Source organism: Petaurus breviceps, unplaced genomic scaffold (genome assembly GCF_028583685.1).
Source record: "Petaurus breviceps papuanus isolate PSGF00001 unplaced genomic scaffold, PetGlider_PUasm1.0 90778, whole genome shotgun sequence".
Taxonomy (NCBI): Eukaryota; Metazoa; Chordata; class Mammalia; order Diprotodontia; family Petauridae; genus Petaurus; species Petaurus breviceps.
Genome location: NW_027187343.1, coordinates 2375984 through 2388714, shown reverse-complemented (window position 1 = coordinate 2388714; position 12731 = coordinate 2375984). Strand labels below are relative to the sequence as shown.

Genomic DNA, 12731 nt, shown 5'->3' with positions numbered 1-12731 from the left:
AGTAATTGTTAGTGGAAAAGAGAAAACTATGTTTGCAAAACTTACACCATCTTGTTAAGTGAGAACTTTCAGTAATGCCGAAGAATTACTCTGCAGTGCAGCAGTCTGAGAAACATCCTAATTGGAAGCCTATCATTGATAACATAAACAGGGTTTAAGTGCATCACTGACCTTGTCCAGGACCACATCCCTTTAGTGAATCCTTGAGAAGCACGTTCTCTTCTCTTAGGGCTCTGTTAATGTTTCTGAGCAGTTCTGTTTCCTGTTCTAACTTCAGCAGCTTCAAATAAAGTTCTGCCATTTGATTTGATGTAGCCTATAAAGTAATTCCGGCATGTAATAACTTATTCTAGTCTCATCTTTTCATAGATTGCCTAGCTGTCTTTTCTGGAGATTATTACTTTTAGCATAATGTGAAAAATCCTTTGGAAGTGGCAGGGACAAATGAGAGTCACATTGATTAAGGTGGAAAAAAAAACCCAACTCATAACTGAAACAGGTGTAGTCATTTTCTAATTAATGTATCATTTGAATGCTTACCTGGTTGGCCTCTTGAGCTGTTAATGTTTTCATATTGTCTACTAAAATGTTGCCTTCCCATGTGATAAGGTCTTTGTGAGTACAGTTCAGTTCAGTACAGCCTTCTGTGATAGGATACAGATTGTTTAAAGAAAAAAAACCGAAGTTCAAGCTTGTCTTCTTAGTTCAGTAGAGGAGATAATATTACTAACTGTATTAGTCACATTCTGGATTAAGGAGCTAGGAAGCCCTGTGAATGTGAACAAAAACTGGAAAAGTTACATGGGTATGCAGACTTGTCTAAAAAGATGATTCCCCCCAAAAGAAAATTTAAAAGATACCTTGAAGACCCCATAAATCAACAATTAGAGCATTTTTCTGTAAGTAACTCAAGAACTCATGAGATGCATTTAAGGCCACAAAATGGACTGTCTCTTCAATTTTGGCATTCACATTTTTCCAGACAGGCTTTGTGTACAAGGTGATTGGAAGGTCATAGACTTTGTAGCTGAAAAAAAGAACCCCACATAGGCATTAAGACTATGGAGTCATTTTCATGAACAAGGACAGTGTTACTTCAACATGTATAGCCTAAAATGTGGCCTTATAATTGCCCACTCTAACACTTAAGAAGCAACTAGAAGTTGCTACTGTAATCTCATTAAGGATGCCTTGAAATTCTTATGTATCTCTTGAAGAAATCAGTGCTTTATATGTTTACCACCTACATGGAATTTAAATGTTACTTTTTCCAGTAGGTGGATGTTTTTAAGTCTCGACATTTTATAATGTGTAATGAATAGCTCCAGGCATATGTAAAAATATAAATGTGTCCCATGTGTTAGATAATTATCTCTTGCTGTTTATATTAGATGATGTTGGAAAACAGATAAATAGGGTTTTAAACATCATATTTCTTCAACATAATATTAGGATACCACTACCAACCAGTTTTCTATTTTAGATGTGGCACATACCACATAATCCTTGCTGATATTTAGGAGATTTGCAATGAATCTAAAATGGTGGTAGATTGGTTTAGAGGAAAGAGCTCATGGTTATTAAATCACATATACTATGTGGTTGTATAAGTACATGTATGGATGTTCATATAGGTGTATTCTGTAATTGAAAAAGAAGCGAGAGAAAATACAACTAAAAATTGGAGTGGGGGCAGCTAGGTGGCACAGTGAATAGAGCACCCAGCCCTGGAGTCTGGAGGATCTGAGTTCAAATCTGGCCTCAGACACCACACACACATACAAAATAGCCGTGTGACCTTGGGCAAGTCACTGAAGCCCAACTGCCCTCCAAAAAGCAAAAAAAAAAAATAAAAGAACGCTTGTAGTATACCTAGAATAATCACTCTTTAAAAATTAAATAAATAAAAATTGGAGTGGCCTCATATTTAGACTACCAGGTTAACAAAGAACATAATTGTTAGGAACCAATGGAGCGTAATACCCAATTTGTATGCCCCTCCTTGCATTTTCCTTGAGCCATTTAATGCCAAGGCACTGTATAATCTGAATCTGGAAATCAATCCTCTTGCCAAGCAGCTCTAAGGGGTCGATAACCACATCATCCTCACCATAAGCCCTGTAAAACAGGAGAAGGAAATGCATTGTATGCAAAAATATTGACTGTTGCCCTGAGGTATCATTAATGGATGACAGAAGGATTGTGAGGGGAAGAGGACACACCACCAGGTCTACAGTAATTATAATTAAGTATACATGTATTTGCATGACTAAAAATGCATTTACTAGGTATATGCTATGTGCTAAGCACTGTGCTAAGTGGGAGGGGTGTGCTTGGTGTCCATGAAGGAGAGTTCAATTTTTGGTTTCCTGGGATACTGCTAATGGTTAGATTGCTACAGCTCTGGACACATAGAGCTAGAGTCACTGGGAGGACTTCAAAATCACATGGCTACTGTTTTAACTTAAAGAACTCATAGCTTTTTGTTGCACAGAAATAAAGAAAAATCAATAACAACATTTTGGATTTATGCAAGCATTTTGCATTGCTACTGACAAGACAACATCTCAGTCCTCACTGATCTTTCTTCCTATCCATCAAACACATCAAGTTGATAAGTAAATATAATCCTATTGTTCCCTCTGTTGACAAGGAAATGGAGTCATAGATGTTACTTGACAGACCTAAAGTCATCCAATAAGTTACTTATAACAAGTATTTTTACTTCTTTGGGGCATCTAGGTATCATCGTAAAGTGCTGGACCTGGAGTCAGAAAGACCAGTTCAAATCTGGACTCAAATATTCAGTAGCTATATGACCTTGGGGAAAGCACTTAACCATCTTTGCTTCTATTTACTCATCTATAAAACAAGCTGGAGAAGGAAATGGTAAACCAGTATCTTTGCCAAGAAAACCCCAAATTGGGTCACAAAGAGTTGGACACAACTGAAAAAAAAACAACTGAACATCCCCCAAAGTTTCTAGCCCAGTACTATCTGTATAGCAGATTTTCAGTGAATACACGATTAAACATGACTCTTAAGTCTAGTACATTTATCAATAGACCGTACTGCCGCCTGTGAATTTTCCAAATATGGTTAGAAAAGTTTCAAGAGAAGGAAAGAAGAGAAGGGAAGAAGAAACCCACTCTCCTGTTCTGGAACATGGGGTTATGTTGATGAGAAGGATGGCCTCTTCCAGCCCTTCAGAGTTCAAAAGTTCTGCCTGCTCTTCAAGCTTCATGCAATAAGCAAGAGACTGGAGCCATATGTGAGCAGATCCTAAATGAACGGCCTCGAGAGGATCCCAGAATGGGTCGTCTTCTTGAGCTACATGGATGTCTTCTCCATCCAGAAAGTGCTGGTAAATTTCCTCCATGAGGTATTTCCTGTTAATGAACTTGGCTTTAGACCACATCCATACCTGGAAATGCAAAGTAAGATTAATAACATTTTAATGATTTTTTAAAAACTCTATTCTAACTGGATGAGTGTTGTGATCTCAGGTAATCATGCCTGGGAGCTCTTTCTCACCCCATGGATCATATTGTCCATGGTGTTTTCTTGGCAAGGATACTGGAGTACTTTGCCATTTCCTTCTCCAGCTCATTTTCCAGATAAGACAATGGAAGCAAACAAAGGTTAAGTGACCTGCCCAGAGTCACACAGGAAGTGTCTGAAGCTAAATCTGAACTCGTATCTTCTTGACTCCTAGTCCAACTGCACCGCTAGCTGCCTCCAAGTAGGTACTGCATAGTATTTGTTGAATTTAATTGAATGAGTCAGATGGGACAGTGGATCAAGCTACTGTTGCAAGGTCATAAGCAGGGAATGTGCTGTGTTGTTAGTCAACAATCTCTTTCACCCTCCTGATACAATGACTGGCCAGGCTTAGTGGGGCAGTCTGTGATCATTAAGGGAAGGCCACAGGGTTTAGAACCTTAATCTAGCATTATTCCCATGATGTCTAAACAACTGAACTCATATCTACACTTGGAAAACACTCACAGTTTGAGGTAAACACATCCCAGAACACACTCACATCTGGAAATGAAAAAGTACAAGGGTTGACCATCTCAATCACAGACCATTTCTACTAGTACTTCCAACAGGCCTGGACTTGGGCAAAACCTCCCATAGATGTGGTGCATGACTGCAGCAGAAAATTCATAGAAGCCACCAGTCATTTAGGAAGCTGCAATGTTCTATTTGCAACTCAAAAAAAATGTTTAGCACTCCAGGAACTCAGCAAGTTAGGAACTGTATGTTCTAACTTTGTGTCTTTGTCCCCAGAGATCCTCTCTCCCCACACTTACCTCATCCTGGGAAACTGGGCCATATTTTATCATAAATTTCCCATAGAGGATTTATCTAGTACCCCAGAAGCCTTTCTCTCATTCTTTCAGTAGCTCTAGTATATTAGTGTACTTCTCAGGTTGCCCATCATTCTCAGTACACAACTGGCTTTCATTCCCTTTCCAGTCATTACTTTCATGATGATTTTCCTTTTTTTTTTTTTTTTTTGTATGTGTATAAGTTTCTAGAATATTGTGTCTGGTTTTGAATTCCACAACCAAAGAAAAAGATTTTGAAAAGGGCCCAGAGAGCAGACCTGGAGGTGAAGGGGAAACTAGAGGGGCTATTCATTTGGAGAGGGAAGACAGAACACAGAGCTTCATGAGACATCAGATATATTAAGGCTGTTATTGGATGGTGACTAGCGCTTTTCTATCTTCACCAACGGAACAGGATCATAGTTCTTGAGCTGGAAGACACCTTAGAAGCCATTGAGACTAACCCTCTCATTTTTCAAATGAGAAAACTGATGCACAGTGAATTTAAGCAACTTGTACGGGGTCAGAATCACAGAATTTGATAATTGAAAGGGGCCTCATCAGTCATTTAGGCCAACCTGTATTTGAAAGGAACTGCCACTCTAACATACCTGACAAGTGATATAAATGTCTAAAGATGGGATTTGAACCTAGATTTAGGTTACATATAAAACACAATTTCAGAATTTTTAAAAGTTGGAGTGAGTTGACCAAGAAAATTGTACAATTCTCCATCCTCACTGTTTTTTCCTCCATTCAATGTCAGTGGTTTAAAACCAGTATTTACATTTGAAACAGTGCACAGTGGATAGAATGCCAGGTCTGGAATCAGGAGGTCTCATCTTCCTGAGTTCAAATCTGGCCTCAAACACATAAGCTGTGTGACGCTGGACAAGTCACCTACTCTGTTTGCCTCAATTTCCTCATCTGTAAAATGGGCTGGAGAAGAGAATGGCAAACCACTCCAGTATCTTTGCCAAGAAAATCCCAAAAGGGGTCACAAAGAGTTGAATACAACAGAAAAACAACCCATCTTTCAAACAGTCAAAAGAATAGGAAATTGGGTCAAAAGTATTTTTTTCTTTTCTTTTTTCTGTTTTATTTTGTTTATGGGGGTGGGAGAGGGTGGACAGCTTCTTTTCTTTACTGGTTTCTTCTGAGATATGGATTAAACTCAATGTTCTAAACTCCTTGCTTGGTCTTCCAAATCAGTCCCATTGTTCTGTATGTCTATTACATGGGCCATGGTTCCTTTACCTTTTGAGCAGATTCTTCAGTTTGTCTTTTTGTTACCTTTTGTTCACCTACATTTGTAGTCATTCTCTGCTTCCATGGATGAGGGAAACATTTTCAAATGAAGCACAGTCACCTACAAATGAATGTTTGTGCCTTCCCCATGCAACCTCACCTCCTGAGTCTCTCTGTTGGTCACCTTCACTATGACTTCCTTTTGCAGATCGTAACCTTTAGAATCGGATGATGCCAAATTCTTCACTCTTAGCTCCAATTTAAGCCCCTGGAAAAGGAAACACTTTTCAGAAGGCTATTCTAACTTCATCAGGCTTCAGGATATATTCTCTATCATCTCATCTTTCCACAACTAAGAAACAAACTTTATGAAGTGTGCTGGCCTAAATGCATTACTCCTGCTCAAGGGAACGAAGGGGGTGCACACAAACAGGTCAAACCCAAACTGCAGCAAATCCTTCATGTCATTGGGACAGAACAGTCATGTTCTACTTCCTACTCTGACACAGATCAGCTGCGTGACCTTGAACGATTTCTGGGGTCATGTTTCTTCTTTAAAATGAGAGATTCTATTAAATGACCACTAAGGTCTCTTCCTACTATAAATAGCTGACCTTATTAAACCAAGGATGTTATTTTAATACTAACTCTAGTTTTATTGTATTTTTTGAGGCTGGGTTTCCCTATTTTACCCAGGCTTGAATTGCAGTATCTGGGCTCACTGCTGATTATCACGGAAACTTGGACCCACTCTCTCCACCTCTTAGGGTCTCTTAGCCCCACTGGGGCTCAGACCACCTGAATTCAAGCCATCTGCCAGCCTCAGCCTCCCCAGCTTAAACTAGAGTTTAAGAATCTTAGAAAAGGGATTGCATTCATGGACAATCCTACTGGATCTCTCTGGAGATTCTAAGCTTCTACCAGGGCAGCAGTCATGACAGTCTTCTTGGAAATCAAGAGATTCTGAATCTCTGAGGTGTTTGTTTAAATTTAAAATATTGCTCCGTGCTCAGTTCACTCTAATCCATGTTTTTTTTTTTTTGCTTTGTCTTCTTTTTAGAGAGAGGAACCTATACACACCTCATAGAATTACAGATTTAGAGGCAGAAAGGGGTCTTGGAAGCAATCAAACTCAAACTCTCTCATTTTATACATGAAGAGACTAAAGCTGATCAAGGTTAAGAGACTGGTCCAGGGTCACCCAGATAGTAAATACCTGAGGCAGGATTTGAACTCAGGTCTTTTTGACTCAAAACTCAGTGCTACTTTTGTCCTCTGTGGCACCTAACTGCCTACACCTAAGGGGCATGTGTGTGTGTGTGTGTGTGTGTGTGTGTGTGTGTGTGTGTGTGTGTATGTGTGTATGTAAACAAAAGGCACACCCAGAAAAGGACTAACCAAATTAAAAAGTACAGTGTATTTGAGGAGAAGTGAAAGGACCCTGGTTGGGCTACACCAGCACTGATAAATTACCTTCATCAGTTCTTCACTCATTTGATTTGCTTCTGCAACCAAAGGTATCAATTTAATATAATCCTGGAATACAGCCAGAACACTGGGATCAACTTTCCCATCTTTATTATTTACAGCACCTTTTAGGAAACAGAAATTAAATGAAAGTTAAACGAACTTTCATTTATTATTTTTAATAGAATTTTTTCCCAATTACACATCAAGACAGTTTTTAGCATTCATTTTTTCGAGATTTTGAATTTCAAATTTTTCTCTCTCCCTCTTTCCTCTCCCCTCTTCCAAAAATGGTAGGCAATTTGATATAGGTCATACATGTACTATCATATAAAACATATTTCCCTATTAGTCACATTGTGAGAGAAGAAACAGATCAAAAGGAAAAAAACCATGAAAAAGAATAAATAAGTGAAAAAATACGCTTCGATCTGCATTCAGATTCTATCAGTTCTTTATCTGGATGTAGACAGCATTTTCCTTTGTGAGTCCTTTACTAATCTTTGCTGGCTCTGATGTTCCAGGATTTGTTTTGGGGTGCTATTTTATGGTTGTTTGGAGGTAAAAATGGGAGAGTTACAGTGATTTACTGCTTACTCCACCATCTTGGCTCCCAGAAGTCAGTAAACTTTCATTTAGCAAGTATCAGAATTCAAAAGACTTTTTCATTCATTCATTCATCCATGTATGCATGCATGCCAAGAGTACCTGCCAAGTGAAAGACTCTCTGATAGGTACTCCCTGAAAGACAAAGATGCCTAAGGTACTGGTCCTGGGTTCAAGGAGTCTACTGTTTTGATAGTAATTTTCTGATCAAGATACCATATACTTCCTTGGTTTTAATGAATCTACTTTCATACCTACCTATACACCTCAATACACAAAACCAAAAAACCATCCCTACCCTCAAAAGTATACATTCTGATGAGGGGCATTCTATATAAACAGAAAAGTAAATATAAAATAAGTCTAAGACAGAGAGAGAGCAGAGGGGGATCAGCAAAGGCTTCCGGTAGTGAAGGTAAGAGGCAGAGCTCAGAAGGGAGGTCATGGCAGGAAGGAAACAACTTGTGGAAGATGGAAAGCTGAGGTCATGGAACAACAAGTAGTATAGTTGGTGTGGAATATAAAGCATGTGTTCACTTTGTTATTCACTACCCCAGGAGAAGGAGCAGAGAGGGAGAGAAGCAAAGATAAATCAGGGTATTTTGTCAAAGAAAAACATTTGGAGGTAGGAGGGCGAAATTACTTTGGATGATTTATGAATATTCTTTATCTGATAAACATCTTATCTCTATTATTCATGACCATGAGTACCACCATTTTTTTTTCATTTTTCAAATGCTTTATTAACTTCTGATTTACATCATTCATTTCCACCAGATTTTGAGTTACAAATTTTCTCCCCATTTTTTCCCCTACCCACTGCCCCAAAATAGCAGTCTCACAGGATATCCCCTCCTTCAATCTGCTCTCTCCCATATCTTCTCCTATGCCCTCTTCGACTTTTCCAGTAGGGCATGGTGGATCTCTATGCCCCAGTGCCTGTATATCTTATTTCCCAGTTCCATGTAAAACAGTATTAATAATAGTATATATATATATTTAAACATTTGATTTTATTTTTTATTTTTTTTGCCTTTTTGGAGGGCAATTGGGGTTAAGTAACTTGCTTTACTTGGTTACACAGTTGGTTTTTGTGTGTGTGTGTTAAGTGTCTGAGGCTGGAACCAAACTCAGGTCCTCCTGACTCTGGGACCGGCGCTTTACTCACTGTGCCACCTAGCCACCCCTATTAAACATTTGATTTTAAAACTTTGAATTCCAGATTCATTCCCTTCCTCCCTTCTCATGCACCCTTACTGGGAAGATAAGCAATTCAATATAGGTTGTACATATGTAGCTAATGCAAAACATTAACATAGTAGATATATTGTAAAAGACTAACTATATTTCCCTCCCTCCTATCCCACCTTCCACTTTTTCTATTCTCTACTTTGATCCCATCCCTTTTCAGTAGTGGGTACTTCCAACTTCCCTCACCCCTGGCCTGCCCTCCCTTCCATCATCCCTCCATCTCATCCCCTTCCCCCCTACTCTCCTGGAGGGTGAGATACTATTTAGTGTGTATCTCATTCCTTCCCTGAGCCAAATTCAATGAGAATAAGGTTGACCCATTCCCTTTTGGCTTCCTATTCTTCCCCTCCATTGTAACCATTTTTCCCTTGCCTCTTCTATATGAGATAGTTTACCCCATTCTGTCTCTTCCCATCTCTCATTATATTCCTCTCTCACCTCTTAATTTCACCTTTTAAGTATCATCCCTTCCTATTAAATTGGTCCTGTGCTCTCTATCTATGTATACCTGTAAACATATATACACACATTCACATATGAATTCATATGCCCATATACCCTCCGATATAGACACATATATGTTTCTATTCCCTTCAACTATTTTCATACTGAGAAAAGTTTCATCAGTTACAATGATCATTTTTCCATGTAGGATTGTTAATAGTTCAACTTTGATAAGTTCCTTATGATTTCTTTTCCCTGTTTACCTTCTCATGCTTCTCTTGCTTCTTGTATCTGAATGTCAAATCTTCTATTCAACTCTGGTTTTTTCAGCAAGAATGCTTGAAAGTCCTCTATTCCACTGAATGACCATATTTTCCCCTGAAACATGATACTCAGTTTTGCTGGGTAGGTGATTCTTGGTTTTAATCCCAGCTCCTTGGACCTCTGGAATATCATATTCCAAGCCCTTCGATCCCTCAGTATAGAAGCTGCCAGATCCTGAGTTATCCTGATTGTGTTTCCACAATATTCAAATTGTATCTTCCTGGCTGCTTGTAATATTCTCTCCTTGATCTGGGAATTTCGGAACCTGATTATGATATTCCTAGAAGTTTTCTTTTTGGGATCTTTTTCAGGACGTGATCAGTAGATTTTTTCAACCTCTATCTTACCCTCTGGTTCTAAAATATTGGGCAGTTTTCCTTGAATTTCTTGGAGAATGATTTCTAGGTTCTTTCTTTGATCATGGCTTTCAGGTAGTTCAATAATTTTTAAATTCTCTCTCCTGGATCTATTTTCCAGATCAGTGGTTTTTCCCATGAGATATTTCACATTGCCTTCTATTCTTTCATTGGTTTGGATCTGTTTAACAACATCTTGATTTCTCATAAAGTCACTAGCTTCCATTTGCTCCAATCTAATTCTGAAGGAATGATTCTCCTCAGTGAGCTTTTGAGATTCTTTTTCCATCTGGCAAATTCAGCTTTTTAAGGCATTCTTCTCATTGCCTTTTTGAGCCTCTTTTGCCATTTGAATTAGTCTATTTTTTAAGGTGTTATTTTCCTCAGTCAGGCTGTTGACTCTCACTTTATAATTTTCTTGCATCATTCTCATTTCTCTTCCCAATTTTTCCTCCACTTCTCTTATCTGCTTCTTAAGGTCCTCTATGGCCTGTAACCAGCTCATATTTTCCTTTGGAGCTTTTGGTGCAGGAGTTCTGACTTCACTGTCTTCCTCCTGTTCCATGCTTTGCTCCTTTTTGTCCCCAAAATAGGAGTTTAATGTTGGAGTCTTCTGTTTGTTTTGCTTCCTTTGCCTGGTCATGTTGCCACTCAGTTATTTGACTTTTTGGCTTTTTGCCACAGTAGGACTCTGCCACCAGACAAAGGAGCTTTGTTCCAAATGCTGGAGTTTTCTCAGCTGCCAGAGGTATTAGTTAGGTGCCCTCTCTGAAGCCTCCACATGCTCTGGCAAGCTGGTCACACACCCCAGGATCTCTACCCTAGACCACAATCCAGATCCAAGCAGGTTAAAGCAAAAATGATTACTCCTCAGACTGGTTGCTTGGTTCCCCATACTCTCTGCAGTCTAGGAGCTGAAGCTGCCATGTGGGAGCAGCTGTGCTCACCCCTCAGCAGCTTCTTGCCCCAGGGGCAAAAGCCAATGCACTCCCAACTACTGGGTCCCAAAGTCCACACTGCACTGACCTCTCACTTTGTCCTTAGCATGTATGTGTTGATAATTCTGGATTACCACAGCTGCTGGTGATCTGGAGTCGTTCTTGCAGGTGGCTGGTCAGACCTGCCCTGGGGCTAAAACCTCTTGCTCCCTTGGGGCTGGGGTCAGCTCCCAGAGCACTGTGCTGGCTGATTCCTGCAGGCCTGCTGGGTTATCTTCAGCGGGAGGTTAGCTTCTCTGTGTCATTTTGTGGGTTCTGTAGCTCCAAAGTTTGTTCAGAGTCCCCTTTTACATGAATTGGATGTGGTAGGAGCCAGAGCTGCATGGAGGTCCTGTTTCTACACCATCTTGACTCCACCCCCTGGTACCACCAATTTACTAGGCAAACTAACGGTGCTTGTCTTCTTTTATTAAGGAGAGGCAGCCTTCAATGTAATAAAAAAAGTATTGTATTTGAAGTGAGGACATGTGTTCAAATTCTGGTGGCCCTGGACAACTCACTTAGCTTTTCAGAGCCTTAGTTTCCTCATCTATAAAAAGAGAGGCTGGACTATATCAAGGCTATGGACCATTTCTCAGAATCTTGTTTTTAAATGCATAAAATATAATACATAGGATTACAAAGAAACTAAAAGTGAAAATAAAGATGTAATTTTTCCCCCATCCAAATTCCTGAAAACCATGAAATCTAAAGAGCCCATGTATGGTGTACAAATCTACCTTCATTCTAGGAGAGACACACAATGGAGGTGACAAGTTTTGGAGAACTGATGAGGATACTAGTAACATAGACAATCAAGTAAAGTCAGTGCACTGAAAACATCACATATAAGACACGTGAATTATGCTTACCAAGTTTATCTACACTAACTCCCTCTGCTGCTGCAAGCTCAGACTGAAAAAAGTCATAATCAAACCTTGCCCAGTCCTTGCTACGTTCAGAAGGAAATCCAATGTAGAGGTAGGCACTGTTGGATCCCAAAATAACTCGGTCCTAGGGAAAAGACAGTGGATTAAAGGATCCCAGCATCCTTCCTGATATTAAATATCACTGGTTTGAGAAGGAATTATAATTGTACTACAAGCCTGGAGAGGGATATGAGTCCAAGGCATAGGAATAGGGATGGAAATCCTGATTTTATTGATACTGGGAACTCCCAGATGGGAAAACACCCTCTACCAATGGAAGTTGGCACTTTTCCTGTAATTTATAGTCTTAGAGAATTAACCAGAGCACTGAAACATTATGTGATCTATCCATGGTCACACAGTATGTGTGGGAGAGAGGAAGGGTGGTATAATGGATAGAGAACTCGTTTTAGAACCATAAAGACCAGAAAGTCCTGTCTTATATATATATATATATATGAATGTCAGTGTTATATAGGAGAATTAGAACAAACTTCCCACAAACTAAAAGGATAATAATATGACTAAGAATAGTAGGTCAGGTCACACCTTTATAAGAATGTGCCACATAATCCCAAGAAGAATCTGTGCTTCTAAAAATAATAACTCACATTTGCACAGCACTTGAAAGTTTTACAAAGCACTTTTAGGAATCTTTCCCTGCCCCCACACTCCCTTCAAAGACATCATATCTTAGATCTGAAGCATCACAAAACTTGAGAGTTGAAAGGAATTTCAAGCATTTAATCCAGGAGTGGGGAACTTGAGGCCACAAATGGCAGGTTCCCCTGCCCT

General features: G+C 39.4%; 1 protein-coding gene across 1 annotated transcript in view; it reads right to left on the bottom strand.

Annotated features, from left to right (window-relative positions):
* The window catches only part of LOC138146985 (kinesin-like protein KIF28), a 47160-nt gene that overhangs the window by 727 nt on the left and 33702 nt on the right, over positions 1–12731 (bottom strand). The window contains exons 13-20 of the mRNA XM_069069130.1: positions 11880–12021; positions 7056–7174; positions 5743–5850; positions 3150–3424; positions 1984–2118; positions 861–1027; positions 541–644; positions 172–316 (exon numbers count right to left, since the gene is read on the bottom strand). Coding sequence (XP_068925231.1) covers positions 172–316; positions 541–644; positions 861–1027; positions 1984–2118; positions 3150–3424; positions 5743–5850; positions 7056–7174; positions 11880–12021 — 1195 coding nt within the window. The remainder of the gene's footprint in view (positions 1–171; positions 317–540; positions 645–860; positions 1028–1983; positions 2119–3149; positions 3425–5742; positions 5851–7055; positions 7175–11879; positions 12022–12731) is intronic.